This window comes from Neoarius graeffei, chromosome 10, assembly GCF_027579695.1.
Source record: "Neoarius graeffei isolate fNeoGra1 chromosome 10, fNeoGra1.pri, whole genome shotgun sequence".
NCBI lineage: Eukaryota > Metazoa > Chordata > Actinopteri > Siluriformes > Ariidae > Neoarius > Neoarius graeffei.
Window position 1 is genome coordinate 62,252,846 of NC_083578.1, and position 13,490 is coordinate 62,266,335.

The 13,490-nt window shown below is 41.0% G+C and overlaps 1 protein-coding gene across 1 annotated transcript; it reads right to left on the reverse strand.

Moving 5' to 3' along the window:
- Window positions 1–889: 889 nt before the first annotated feature.
- Window positions 890–12,412, reverse strand: gnat2 (guanine nucleotide binding protein (G protein), alpha transducing activity polypeptide 2). Its single transcript, XM_060930841.1, has 8 exons — window positions 12,295–12,412; window positions 8,885–8,927; window positions 7,606–7,747; window positions 7,189–7,346; window positions 5,069–5,197; window positions 4,812–4,941; window positions 2,462–2,615; window positions 890–1,080 (listed from the first exon to the last, which is right to left on the reverse strand). The coding sequence occupies exons 1-8, from the start codon at window positions 12,410–12,412 to the stop codon at window positions 890–892; spliced, it is 1,065 nt and encodes a 354-aa protein (XP_060786824.1).
- Window positions 12,413–13,490: the final 1,078 nt, after the last annotated feature.

Consider the following 13,490-nt stretch of genomic DNA (forward strand, 5'->3'; position numbering starts at 1 on the left):
GTAGCCGATCAGAGCACGATTGCTTATATCCAGTGAATGTGGATAGAATAATTTCAGTTAGAAGTCGTGTTTATTTTTTCTTTATACCACAATGTTCTAGAATTCTTGATTCCAGTTGATCAGAAAGTGTTGATTCATTTTGTACAACAGCATGACTTTGACAATAGTGCCGACCATCATATAAACCTGTGAATTGAATGATGGTCTACGCAAGGATGACTGCATGTTTGGTGAACATGCCACATTTATTTAGCATTTTTCTCCAGTCATCGCACTTTATAACAGGCGGAGGTAAAGCTGTACGCTTAGGTTTTCCGAAACAGGAAAGTCTTCAGGATGGAGGACTTAAGCTTCAATTTCATTTTCAATTTTCATATAATAATTTTGACCTGGCGACTTGTCCAGGGTGTACCCCGCCTTTCGCCCGTAGTCAGCTGGGATAGGCTCCAGCTTGCCTGCGACCCTGTAGAAGGATTAAAGCGGCTAGAGATAATGAGATGAGATGAGATATAATAATTTTAATGTGGTCCGTCTTGAATTTAATAAGTGGCTGGTGTTATATTACAAAAAGAACTAACCTGTACAATGGATGTTCATTAAACATAACTATAAATTAATAAAAAGGTATAACGCACCATTTTTCATTGATTAAAAAATATATAAAATTGTTGACAAATTGCGGTGGTGTAAGTGGAATATAATACTTTGGACATGTTAATTTTATATATATAAAATATCAACTTTGGTGGTAACAGTAAGTCTGCTTGGTGTTGGGTGGCATCATACCATTCCATTGTTGATTATTTTCCTGTAACAGTACATCCTGTAATGTTTTATTCCTTTTTTTAAATCACAACCACCTACCTGAAAAATGTGGCCATTTTTTTTCTTAGAACAGACCACAATCCTTAAGGTTTTCTTTGATGATGATGTCTGTCACAGCATTGAAGACGATTTCCACGTTTTTTGTGTCGGTGGCACAAGTCATGTGCGAGTAGATTTCTTTTTCACCTTTTTTCATGTTCAGCTCCTCAAACTGCTTCTTGATGTAAACGCTGGCATCCTCATACGTGTTTGACCCTACAGTGGAGAGAAAAAGTTGTGACTCAGGAGCTCCAGTGTTTGATTCTCTTGAATTGTTCAGTGTCATTGTTTTTAAACAAGACTCTAGAGTCCAGGTTCCACGTGAGAAACTCTTGGCTGGACTTGGCTGATGTGTAAGACTATCTTGATGACAAAATTCTAAAAATATAAATTACACTACTGTTCAAAAGTTTGGGGTCACTTTGAAATGTCCTTATTTTTGAAAGAAAAGCACTGTTCTTTTCAATGAAGATCACTTTAAACTAATCAGAAATCCACTCTATACATTGCTAATGTGGTAAATGACTATTCTAGCTCCAAATGTCTGGTTTTTGGTGCAATATCTACATAGGTGTATAGAGGCCCATTTCCAGCAACTATCACTCCTTTGTTCTAATGGTACAATGTGTTTGCTCATTGCCTCAGAAAGCTAATGGAGGATTAGAAAACCCTTGTACAATCATGTTAGCACAGCTGAAAACAGTTTAGCTCTTTAGAGAAGCTATAAAACTGACCTTCCTTTGAGCAGATTGAGTTTCTGGAGCGTCACATTTGTGGGGTCAATTAAATGCTCAAAATGGCCAGAAAAATGGCTTGACTATATTTTCTATTCATTTTACAACTTATGGTGGGAAATAAAAGTGTGACTTTTCATGGAAAACACAAAATTGTCTGGGTGACCCCAAACTTTTGAACGGTAGTGTATATTGCCAATTCCATAATATCTGATATATCGCTGGGTTAAAATGCAGATCAAGCAGAGAACAACTTTTAAGGGATTCTCGCTATACGCTCACTGGCCACTTGAATAGGAACTTGTTCTTGATTCTAAGAATCCGGTTCTTGGCTGCAGGAGCGGAACCCAATGTGGTCTCCTGCTGTTCCATGCTGGATGCTTTTTGCTCACCACGGTTGTAAAGAGTTGCTATGAGTTACTTAGTCCTTCCTGGCAGCTCGAACCAATCTGGCTATTTTCTTCTGACCTCTCTTATGAACAAGGCGTTTCCACACACAGAACTGTCACTCAGTGTTTTTTGTTTTTCGCTCCATTCTGTGTAAACTCTAGAGACTGTGTGTGAAAACCCCAGGAGATCAGCAGTTTCTGAAATACTCAAACCAGTCCATCTGGTTAGCACCAACACCCATGCCACAGTGAAAGTCACAGAGATCACAATTTTTCCTGTTCTGATGTTTGAAGTGAACATTAAGTGAAGCTCTTGATTTGTATCTGCATGATTTTATGCATTGTGCTGTAAAGGGATTGGCTGATTAGATAACTGCGTATAAACAGCAGGTGGATGAGTGTTCCTAAAAAAGTGGCCAGCGAGTGTATGTTACTAATAGAAACCAGCGTTGGGCCTGAAAGTTCTAAACATACCGTCATATTCAGGGAAGCAGATGCTGAGGTGAACTTTCTGGATCTTCACTTCAAAGAGATCTTTCTTGTTGAGAAAAAGTACAATCGACGTTTTTGCGAAGAACCTGTGGTTGCAGATGCTGTTGAATAGATGAAGACTCTCATGCATGCGGTTCTGAAATTTAAGGAGTGAAGGGGAAGTTAGTGCACCGTCCACAGGAACCTCTACACCTTCACACTCGGAGTTATCAGCCAGTCAGATACAGGTCAAGAGCTTCAGTTAATGTTCACATCAAAGATCAGAATGCAGAAAAAAAATGATTTCTGTGACTGTGGCATGGATGTTGATACCAGAAGGGCTGGTTTGATTATTTTATAAACTGCTGATCTCACACGACAGTCTCAAGAGTTTATACAGAATGGGACGAAAAACAAAACATTTCTTGAGTGACTGTTCTGTGCGTGATGAGCAGAAACATCTGAGCATGCACAAAAAATTGAATCTTGAGGTTGATAAGCTACAACAGCAGACCACATTGGGCAGGGGTGCTGCTAGAAATTTTAGACCCTATGAAAGAATATAATATTTGCCGCCCCCCAAAACGTACATTTCTGGTAACCCGACTTCATGATGGTGGCAATCTACTGATGGTTCACCATCAATTCTGCTTTAACCGTGCGCAGCTGACGTTAGTGCTGGATTCGAAAGCAACAAACCTAACGCAGTGTCATGCTCTGGCTCCGCCTCCACAAGACTGTACCATGTAATGAATCGGGAGAGCGGTGAAATATAAAGACTGACTATTCTAATAATTTTGCAGAAAATGGAAAACCAAACCAGAAGGTTGTTGTATTTGCTCATTTTAAAGGGGAACTGAAGTCATTTTTAAACTTGCTTTATTTCCTAACGTTTTTCAATTACGTTTTCGGTTTTAGTAACCTTATATCCTGACTCGTATTGGCAACTAATTGCAATTAAATATGATACTTATTGGTCTATTCGGTTTTTAGCCATGTTGAATGTAGTTCGTTTGGTCCACGGCAGGCGTCGCTTATCTGCACGATCTTCATGAGACTTGTATGAGACTTGTGCGAGACTTCGAAACGTGAAGTGTCAGCCAGGTGTCAGTGCCGCCATTTTGAAAACTGTTCTCCAAAAGAAATATTGCACAAAAACGAGTTTAAATGACGATTACTGACTACTTTTTTTTCAAACTTTCCTGATTGCTATCAGAACAAACAAAACTTCCGGCTTGATTTACATCAGCATTCGAAGGAGGGCGCGCGCGTCTTTTGACAACATTGGCAGATGTTGGTCACTTTGATTTCCGCTGTACATTTTACTTCCGTCCTACGATGTCTCGCACAGGTCTCAACGAATTGTGTTTATGGCCATTGCTTTGACATATGGACTGATGTATTACAGAGCATATTTCAAACACTCATAACTTGCTATAGCAGCAACAAAATAGCTATCAAAAATGCATTCCTGTATTTATTAAAATGAGAAATGGAATTTTGATCGTAACATTTTTCTTCAGTTCTCCTTTAAGAGAGAAATAATTTTTTATTAAATGAACTTACACATGGTAATCATGTTAATATTCCCCTCTGAGGGCCCTTTGTCAATGCTGGGCCCTTAAAATTGTCCTAAACGCCGCCCAACATTGGGTTCCAATCCTGTCAGCCAAGAACAAGAGTCTTGAGGCCATCATGGGCACAAACTCGCCCAAACTGAACAGTTGAAGGTGAGAGAGGGGAAAAAAAAAATCACTTGGTCTTTTTCTAGTCTTCAACTGTCCAGTTTGGAAGAGTCTGTGCATAGCGTCAGATTCTTGTTCTTGGCTGATGGGAGTAGAACCTGGTGTGGTCTTTTGCTGTTGTAAACTCCAGACTGTTGTATGTGACCTTAACCCTAATACCTGAAATACTCAAACCAGCCCATCTGGTACTGACAACCATACCACCACTAAAGTCACAGAGATCTTGTTCAGAGAAGCTCGTTTGCTGTATCTTCATGAGTTTATGCATTGTGCTGCTGCCACATGAGAACTGCATGAACGAGCAGGTCCACGGATGTTCCTAATAAACCGAATGGTGGATGTAAGTGATTTTCCCCATAAACCTTTTTCAGGTGGAAACTTTTCAGTTGCGTGGATTGTCCACTGTCTGAGCAATGAGCATATGCCCAGTGCGACAGCGATGGCTTCCGAAAGTGTGTTGAGGGACTGAACAGCCCCAGCTTAATCAACTCCCTGAAATAGGTTGCTTTGGGCTGCTTCTGAGCTAATTTTACTTTACTTATAGTGTGTAATATAATTGATGCATTCGCTGACACTCTGACCTGAGATCTGGAGCAAAAAGTACTCACCACTTCTTCATCCTCTACTAACACCATGTCATAAGCGCTCAGCGCTCCACAAAAGATGATGCAGGTCACACCCTCAAAACAGTGGATCCATTTCTTCCTCTCTGACCTTTGGCCCCCCACATCGAACATCCTAAAGTGGAAAGAATGTTGAATTCACTAGCAGAAAGATTTTAGTTACTTGACAATGCAGGTGTCTTAAGAATGGTGGTTTGAGGAGCATGGGGAGAGAATCACTGATCAGGAGTTGACTGGCTCACCTAAAGTGCAGCTCTTTGCAGGAAAACTGTTCTTCAATGATACCAGTGGTTTTGACTCGAGATCTTAGCACGTCCTGTTCTGATGGGATGTAATCAGCACCACAGATTCTGTCCATGTCACTCAGGTAACTGTGAAATGTACATCTGGGTTAAATAAAAAAAAGCATAACGGAAGTAGAAGTTGTAAGCAATGTATTCTACCCTGTTCATCACTACCATCTTGTGAATCTCCAAATTCTACTTGAGTTGAGCAGCGTAAACTGATGGTGAGCAAGGAGAAATGAAGCACGCATGTCACAGTGCTCGCCAAAGTGAAGTGACCTTATGCATTGAAGCTTGTTTGATTACATGGCATGGCATGTCTGGTTACGCCTCATTCTGTTACATGGCAACACGGTCTCTGTATTAATGTTACAGCACAGTATCAATAATAGATGCACTAGTGGGCGGTACGGTGGTGTAGTGGTTAGCACTGTCGCCTCACAGCAAGGAGGGCCTTTCTGTGTGGAGTTTGCATGTTCTCCCCGTGTCTGCATGGGTTTCTTCCAGGTGCTCGGGTTTCCCCCACAGTCCAAAGACATGCAGGTTAGGTTAATTGGTGGCTCTAAATTGACCGTAGGTGAGAGTGTGAATGGTTGGTTGGTTGTCTCTGTTGCCCCTTTTCCACCAAAGCAGTTCCAGGGCTGGTTCGGGGCCAGTGCTTAGTTTGGAACCGGGTTTTCTGTTTCCACTGACAAAGAACTGGCTCTGGGCCAGAAAAACCGGTTCCAGGCTAGCACCAACTCTTTGCTGGGCCAGAGGAAAGAACCGCTTACGTCAGCGGGGGGGGGCGGAGTTGTTAAGACCAACAACAATCGCAAGACCGCAAAAGGTCGCCATTTTTAAGCGCCGAGAAGCAGCAGCTGTACAAACGCGAAGTCATCCGTCGTTGTTGTTGCTTCTTCTTCTCCGTGGTGTTGTTGCTTTGATATTCGCGCCAAGGTTTATGCAAACACAGCGACGTAATGATGTGGCTCCCCTTAGCACTACGAGCTATGGAAAAGCAAACTGGTTCTCAGCTGGCTCGCAAGTTGAACGAGTTGTGAACCAGCACCAGCACTGGCCCCGAACCAGCCCTGGAACTGATTTGGTGGAAAAGGGGTATGAGTCAGCCCTGTGATGACCTGGCGACTTGTCCAGGGTGTACCCCACCTCTCGCCCATAGTCAGCTGGGATAGGCTCCAGCTTGCCTGCGACCCTGTAGAACAGGATAAGTGGCTACAGATAATGGATGGATGCACTGTGACTCAGCATTAGTTTGAACAGGATTGGCAATAACATGAATCTTAACCGTTAGTTTTTAGCTCATCCGGCTGTAGATGTCGTCCGTCCACAATTTACAAAAATTGCTACTCTTCCTACAGGATTGATTGGATTTCGATCAAACTCGCATCTGATGTTCCCCAGGTGGGTGTGCATAAAAGTTGTCAAGATGGTGGCACCACCTGTCTCATTTACGATTTTATGGGCGTCTGAAATTTTTGGGGGACTCGTCACTTAAACACTACTCTTTGTAAACTGCTGGGACGTTTTCACTGAAACTCACCCAGAAGACTCAAGACATGTACCAACAAGAGTTGTTCACCAGGTGGCGTCACTTACCATGGATGAGGCTACAGAGCGGTCACGTGCAATTTCACGAAAATTGCTACTCCTACAGGAGTGATCAGATTTTGATCAAACTCGTATGGAATGTTCCCCAGGTTGGTATGTGTAAAAGTTGTCAAGACGGTGGCACCACCTGCCATATTTAACATTTTATGGGCGTTTGAAAATTTTGGGTGACTTGTCACACCAAGTACTGCTGTTCATAAACTGCTAGGATGTTTTCACTGAAACTCACCCAGAAGACTCTAAAGACATACCAACAAGAACTGTTCACTAGGTGGTGCTACCTGTCATGGATGAGACTACACAGGGGTCATATGCAATTTCACAAAAATCGCTACTCCTCCCAGAGAATTGGTCAGATTTCAAACGCACAATAACAGTGTGTGAGCTTCAGCTTCATTGAGACTATTTTTAATCCATTTGATCTATATCAGGGTATACAACTGGAAACCACCATGCATTGCACTTACTAGCCAGCAGAGTCGTTGAGCTGAAACTCGGCTGCTCTCTCGTATGCGGCCTGCACACCTGAGTCCTTCCACAGACTTTTGATGACGTCTGCCAGCTCCTTGGGCATTGTGCCATCCTCAGTTGAGTCTGCTAGGTTCTGCAGCTTCTGACCATCTTCCTTTATGGTGAGGGGAAAAAGGAAGCTTTGGTACACTTTTGTGAAGTTATAATGTGTAGAATAAGTACTATAAAGTGATGCATTGTTTGATCTTTTAACCTTTTTGTGTCTGACTCTGAAGCATGCATGCATGTTTTTATTTAACTTTTATTCATTGAGGAGACTAAGAACTGAAAGCTGAAGCTGATCAACTGTGGGTTAAGAGTCTTGCTTAACAGTGCTTGGGCATGTTTATATGCATTTGCGCTGAGATGCAAACCTGTGATCCTGGTGATCCGTAGTTAATGCCAAGCATTTCCATGCCTCTGATGAGGGCCAGTGCAGACTGCAGGATGTTACCGTAGATGATAGCTTTAAATGCAATTTGTTCTTCCTTGGTGTAACCACCTTGATGGAGAATTCTGTGGAAGAGTAAATATGAGCATGACCTTGATGTCAAGTCGACAGTGGTGTCACATTGTTTTGTAACCATTAGCCATGGACTAATGGTTAGAGAAGCAGTTTTGGGACCAAAATGTCGCTGGTTTGATTCCCTGGACCAGCAGGAATGGCTGAAGTAACTTGTGAGCAAGGCGCCTGCTCCCCAGGCTGCTCTGGGTATGTTGCATGTTGCTCTGGATAAGGGCGTCTGCTAAATGGCGTTAAAACTAGACGGCCTTTCGATTTCATAAAATCGGTGAAATTTAGTTCCCTCTGAAATTTGGTCATTTGTGATTGTTTATTTCTGTAATATCTTAAAAAAAAAAAAAAACAGGCCATTCTGTGGCTGGTAAGTTATTTAATTTGAGGGGATTCCCGAGCAAATAATGTGCATGAAACCACTCGCTTCAAGCAGACAGAGGAAGTCCGGTGTGCGCAGGTTTACCTTTTTCTTCATCTTTTGGGTTTTACAGCAGCTGGCATCCAGTGTTGCATTACTGCAATCTACAGGTTTACTTTGACCGTGCACTGACAGTTACATCATTCTGTCGCTAAACGAACAGCTGATCACACCGAGGTGCTCGCTGACCGCCGAGATGTATTAGCTTGGTCCTGCGTTTCCTTTCCTTCGCAACGTAACGTCTTTTCTTCTTGCTTTCCGTTACTGTAGTCTTTCACGTTTCATTCGCATCCTCCATCGTTCTCTCCTGTTTCAAATTTGTATCCCACAATGCCTTGCGCAAATGGAGAAAACCCACCATGTGATGCATGATGGTAGTATCTTGTATTGTGTCATGGTGAAGCAAGAAAAAATAGCAGAGAATTTAGGGCCACATGATACTAAATTCATTAATTGTTCTATTTAAAAAAAAAAACAAATAAAATTGGAAGTCTGTGATTCAAATTCAGTAGCTTTCGGTCCACTAAACAAAAATAATTGGGTGTCAGGGAAAATTATTTTTATGACCTACACTTGAAAAATCCGAAAGGCAGTCTAGCTTTAATGTAATATAATGCAATGTAATGTATCTGACACATCTATCTTACTGTCTGATGGTCACAACTAATAATATTATTCAGGCTGTGCATTTAAATACAGTACTCGTTTTTGTACTCACTTCATTTGCTTTACAATGGTGCTCTTTCCTGATTCGCCAGCACCTACAAGCAGAGAAAAACTATATTATGTCTTCTAGTGAAGTATAAATGTGACCTAAGCTCATTAACAGCATATTCTGATTTGACTCATCATTTCATGTCAAGACAGTGTTTTTTACTTGAAACCTATTTTTTTTTTTTTAAATGTCATCATCTTAGACAATGTCTATTTGAAGGTCACCATGAACTTAAGCATTAAGCCTGCAAACGAAGTGCCTATAGCTTGCTAATAGTGTTTCGGTCAGGAGGAAGGCTTGCTAAACTGCTTTAATAATTGATCTAATTGGATTTGCTCTGAAAATCTGCTCAGGAGAGACTACAGACATTCTGATTCTTGTGGTGCCACTGTCAGGTCAAGTTACTGTGAGCATTTACTGACCAGGACTTCTAGAGTAAACAAAAGTCATGATTTGAGAACCTGTATTATTGCTCGTACTGCTCAAATTACTCCAAAGTAGTTTACGGTACAGTTTAGCAAGGGAATAGCTTCCCACTACCTGATTTGTGCACGCAGTTTCTTCCAGGGAATGCAAACAACATAAAATACTTCATCTTTAACTAAAATGGCCAAGCAATTATTTACTTAATGTGGCCAATTATTATTGTACCTTACTGAAAAGGTCTAGCTGAACACAGCCAGATCATTGGTCCATCTTGACAGAAAGCAAATACTGTGGAACCGTTTTATTTTAAATAAATGTCATTTGTACAGGTGCAGTGCATTGATACTGATTCCTTTCCTCTTTGTACGTCAGGAGTTTGACATTACACGCTATAGACGCAACCACAGACAGTGAAACGGACCTTAAATTTACATTAGTAGGAGTAGCAGAGCATTCGGAGGGAACCCAGGTAAATCCTTTTCAAACAATAAACATGTCCATTGGACATTGTGTTAATGAACCAACAAGCAATTTATAATGAGCAGTTCTTCAGAAAAACATTTGATTCTGGGCCATAATGCAAAAAAAATAACATTTGTCTCTTGCTTTGTACAAGATTCTTAAGAGTCGGGCTAAGCAAAAGCTTAAGAAGATCTTGGCTTAAATCATCAGAGTAATTGGATTCTGTTCTTACTGCTAGCATGCCGAGGGCCTTCAGGATATGAGCGCTTAAGCAGACATCCTTGTGGAGCACTTATAAAGACCAAAAAGAAACTACAGCGTCACATTTCCTAACTACAGTCATCAGAAACCTTAGGACAAATACATAAATGGTTCGAAATATTCTTAACTGTTGGTGTGTTTTCTGGACTTCAGAAGGTCAACCATGTCTTCATTTAAAGACGGAGTGTAACCTAATTAATTTGACCACAATTTACAAACTAAACATTTTAATTCTGACAAGTTTCAAGCATTTGATACTTCAGATTGCTCTTACTTTAACTGAATCGCCACTTTCCCTCAGAGCGATGGGTAAAAGATCATATTTCAGAATTATAGAAACATACTGCTGAGCAGTATTGTGATCATACTCGTTTCATGATGTGAGTTACATACTGATCATATATAAGTATTAACTGTAATTAAAAATGTATTTAAAAAAAAAAAAGCTGACATATGGTTGTCATTTAGTCCTCACTGTAAGAAGATTGGACTGTTGACAAATCATCTAAGCCCCAATCTGTGTCACTGGAGCATCATTTGGCTGGGTTTCCAGATGCCAAAAAAGACACGTATGCTTTTCTTTAGTTGTTCTTCAGTGAAACTCTTACATAATCCAGGACTAAAATTATGCTCAGAATAATGGCATAGTCCTAATGGGAAGGGTAAAACATCTCTGAACAATTAGGTCCACGTTCTGTAAGATTTTTTTTTTTAATTTAACCAGGCTAAACCAATAAGTTTGTCATAAAACTGTTCCCCTTGTAAATATTTCAATTTATCAATTATTAGGTTCAACACAGCACTCGTTTCACAGCTCAGCCTTTGTTTCATCTTTATTGCTCTTATGTGGAAACCAGGGGCGTCACTAGACCCAAGACCATACTGGGGCACAAAAGGGGCACAGGAAATGTATGCGAGCGCGCAAAGCGCGCGAGCTAAAAATTTTGCACTATATTTATATTTATATTTTTTATATAATATATATTACATTTTATGTAATATATATTATATTTTATGTAATATATATTTATGTATTGATATTTATATTTAGAAACGGCCTGCTTAAAACTAGTCACTAGAGCTGTAAAACTCAAAATGATTACGAGGACACTGAATCCAGGTCAATCATTTAATAATAACAGTATGAATATTTGCAACATTTGTGATAATAGCCAGTAGCCTACACAAGTAGGGTGGAGGCTTGCTCAGAATGGCAGTCCAAAACGCCTCTCCAAGCGCTAGGCCTACTGTGTGCGTGTGTCTGTGCGCGCGCGCGTGTGTGTATGTGCGCAGAGCGCGTGCATGTGCAATTGAAATTCGGTTCAATAATTCAATTACAATACTCAACTGGACGTAGCCTCCAAAACAACAGTTGTGTGTCATTACGTTAGGTGGCTATCTTCACACAGTCCATCACAAAACTATCAACGCGATCTGGCAACACGCAAACTGAGGGCTCGCGGCTTGCCACGTTGCAGACGACGGAATGAATGCAAACTTTTCAATATCCCTTCGTTTCAAACAAAAAATCAAGACAACACGAAAACAATGTCCCAACACATATTAATTCTACAGCGTTACAAAAATGACAGTGGAATTACTGTCTACTAACCTGTAAACAGTTGAAAAACACGGAGAGATGGTTTCCCTGCTCTGAATTTCATTGCATCTGAGGGCTGCTGGAGTCTGCGGTCCCCATAGCAACCAAGATGTTACTCATGTCACGCGCACACTTTTTTCACATTGCTTAGTGTGCGCGAGGCCAGCCAAAACTACCAATGTAAAAGCATTGTAGATGGTCTTCTTCGCGCATCGGTTAGCCTACCCCACGTTATGAATTAATTAAATTGCAGCTATTCCCAAGTTTAAAATTCAGAGCGTTTCGTCACTGGATTTTTTTTACTGGGGCACTACAGATCTATACTGGGGCACGTGCCCCAGTAAAATACCCCTGGCGACGCCGATGGTGGAAACGTTACTTGATGTTAGATAACAGCATGTCTAAATAATGTCATGTTTCATAGTCTCACTGAGAAGATATCAAACTCCAATTTTTTTTTTTTTTTACACAAATGCAAAAATGACTTGCGCTTCCTGTCGAGTGTGGGTTATTTTTGAATCTTTCAAAAATCCATTAGCTACTGCCAACTAACGGTTCTGATCTCCTTGCAATTAGCGTCTTCCTGAGAGATTTTCTAAACACAGACTTGATGGATATTAAAGTGACAGTTTTGTTCTTTACTACCCAAGCGTAAAGCCCTTACCTAGTAGCAGCAGCTTGACCGTCCTTGCTTCCTTATCTGCATCTTCCTGTAGCTGCTTTTCCAGCTCTTTGGACCTTTTGGCCATTTCCTTGTCCTCAGCACTTGCTCCACTACCCATGTCTCTTCCGCTTTCCCTTCCCTGTCAAGCTCTTGGAGGTGAGAAATTTTGCCAAATCCTTCTGTGTTTTGTGGACAGCAAAATAGATTTAAGCCAAGAAAAAGGGGGAAAAAAAGAAGAGTCCCTTTGGTCACCTGTCAAAGAGAAGATCCTGCAAAGTCTTTGTAACCTGCTGTTGGTGTAGCTGACTGTCCTTAGGGTAGATGATCAGATGGAAAGTGCTGAAAGCCCAGAGAGAACTGAAGGTCTATACACTCTAATTCTTCTCCGTTAGGCTTAATGCTTTAGTTCAGGATTGAGGAGGGTTTTACTGACTTTTCCGGCCCAACCAGCCAATCCAATTAGCTTGGCAAATAGGACAAGGCTTTAAAACTGAGGAAAACTATGATACTGTGGAACACCTTCTGCCCATCATTTTGTGTTGGTGTATTTTATATGCTTATGGTTTATGGGTTTCTTTTATGAAGCATCCAAATACCATCCACTTTAATCGGAACACCTGCTCATTCAGGCAATTAATGATGATTAGAAATGACTAAAATTGGAAAAACATCTCTTCATACCCCCCCAAATTCTTAAGTTGTCCAGTTTCAGTCAACCTTTGCAAGCTTATAGTCTTAGGCTCCTGTTCCTGGCCGGCACAAGTGGAACCCAGTGTAGTCTTCTGCTATTGTAGCCCATCTGCCTCAAGAATCAACGTATTGTGAAGTGCTTTTCTGCTCACCATGTTTGAGTAGCTATTTTAGTTGTTGTAGATTTCCTGTCAGTTCAAAGCAGTCTGGACATTCTCCTGTCACCTGTATTCTCAACAGCGCCTTTCCACCCACAGAATGGCTGCTCTCTAGATTTTTGTTGTTATTGTTTTTCGCACCATTCTCTGTATAGTTGAGAGACTTTTGAGAGTTAAAGCCCCGGGAAATGAGCGGTTTCTGAAGTCTTCAAGCTCATCCAACACCAGCCTCATCAAAGTCACTGAGATTGTTTCCCCATTCTGATGTTTTATTAACTGGATCCCTGTCGGCATGATGTTATGTATTGGACCAATGCCACAAGATTGGCTGATGATAGCATGAATTAG

Bases quoted from the DNA above. Each gene is read 5' to 3' on its own strand.
- gnat2 (XM_060930841.1), bottom strand. From the start codon at position 12,412: ATGGGTAGTGGAGCAAGTGCTGAGGACAAGGAAATGGCCAAAAGGTCC. The intron at 5,198-7,188 runs GTAAGTGCAATG...TACATTTCACAG, and splicing joins CTCAACGACTCTGCTGGCTA to TTACCTGAGTGACATGGACA. The intron at 4,942-5,068 runs GTGAGCCAGTCA...TTTCCACTTTAG, and splicing joins TGCAAAGAGCTGCACTTTAG to GATGTTCGATGTGGGGGGCC.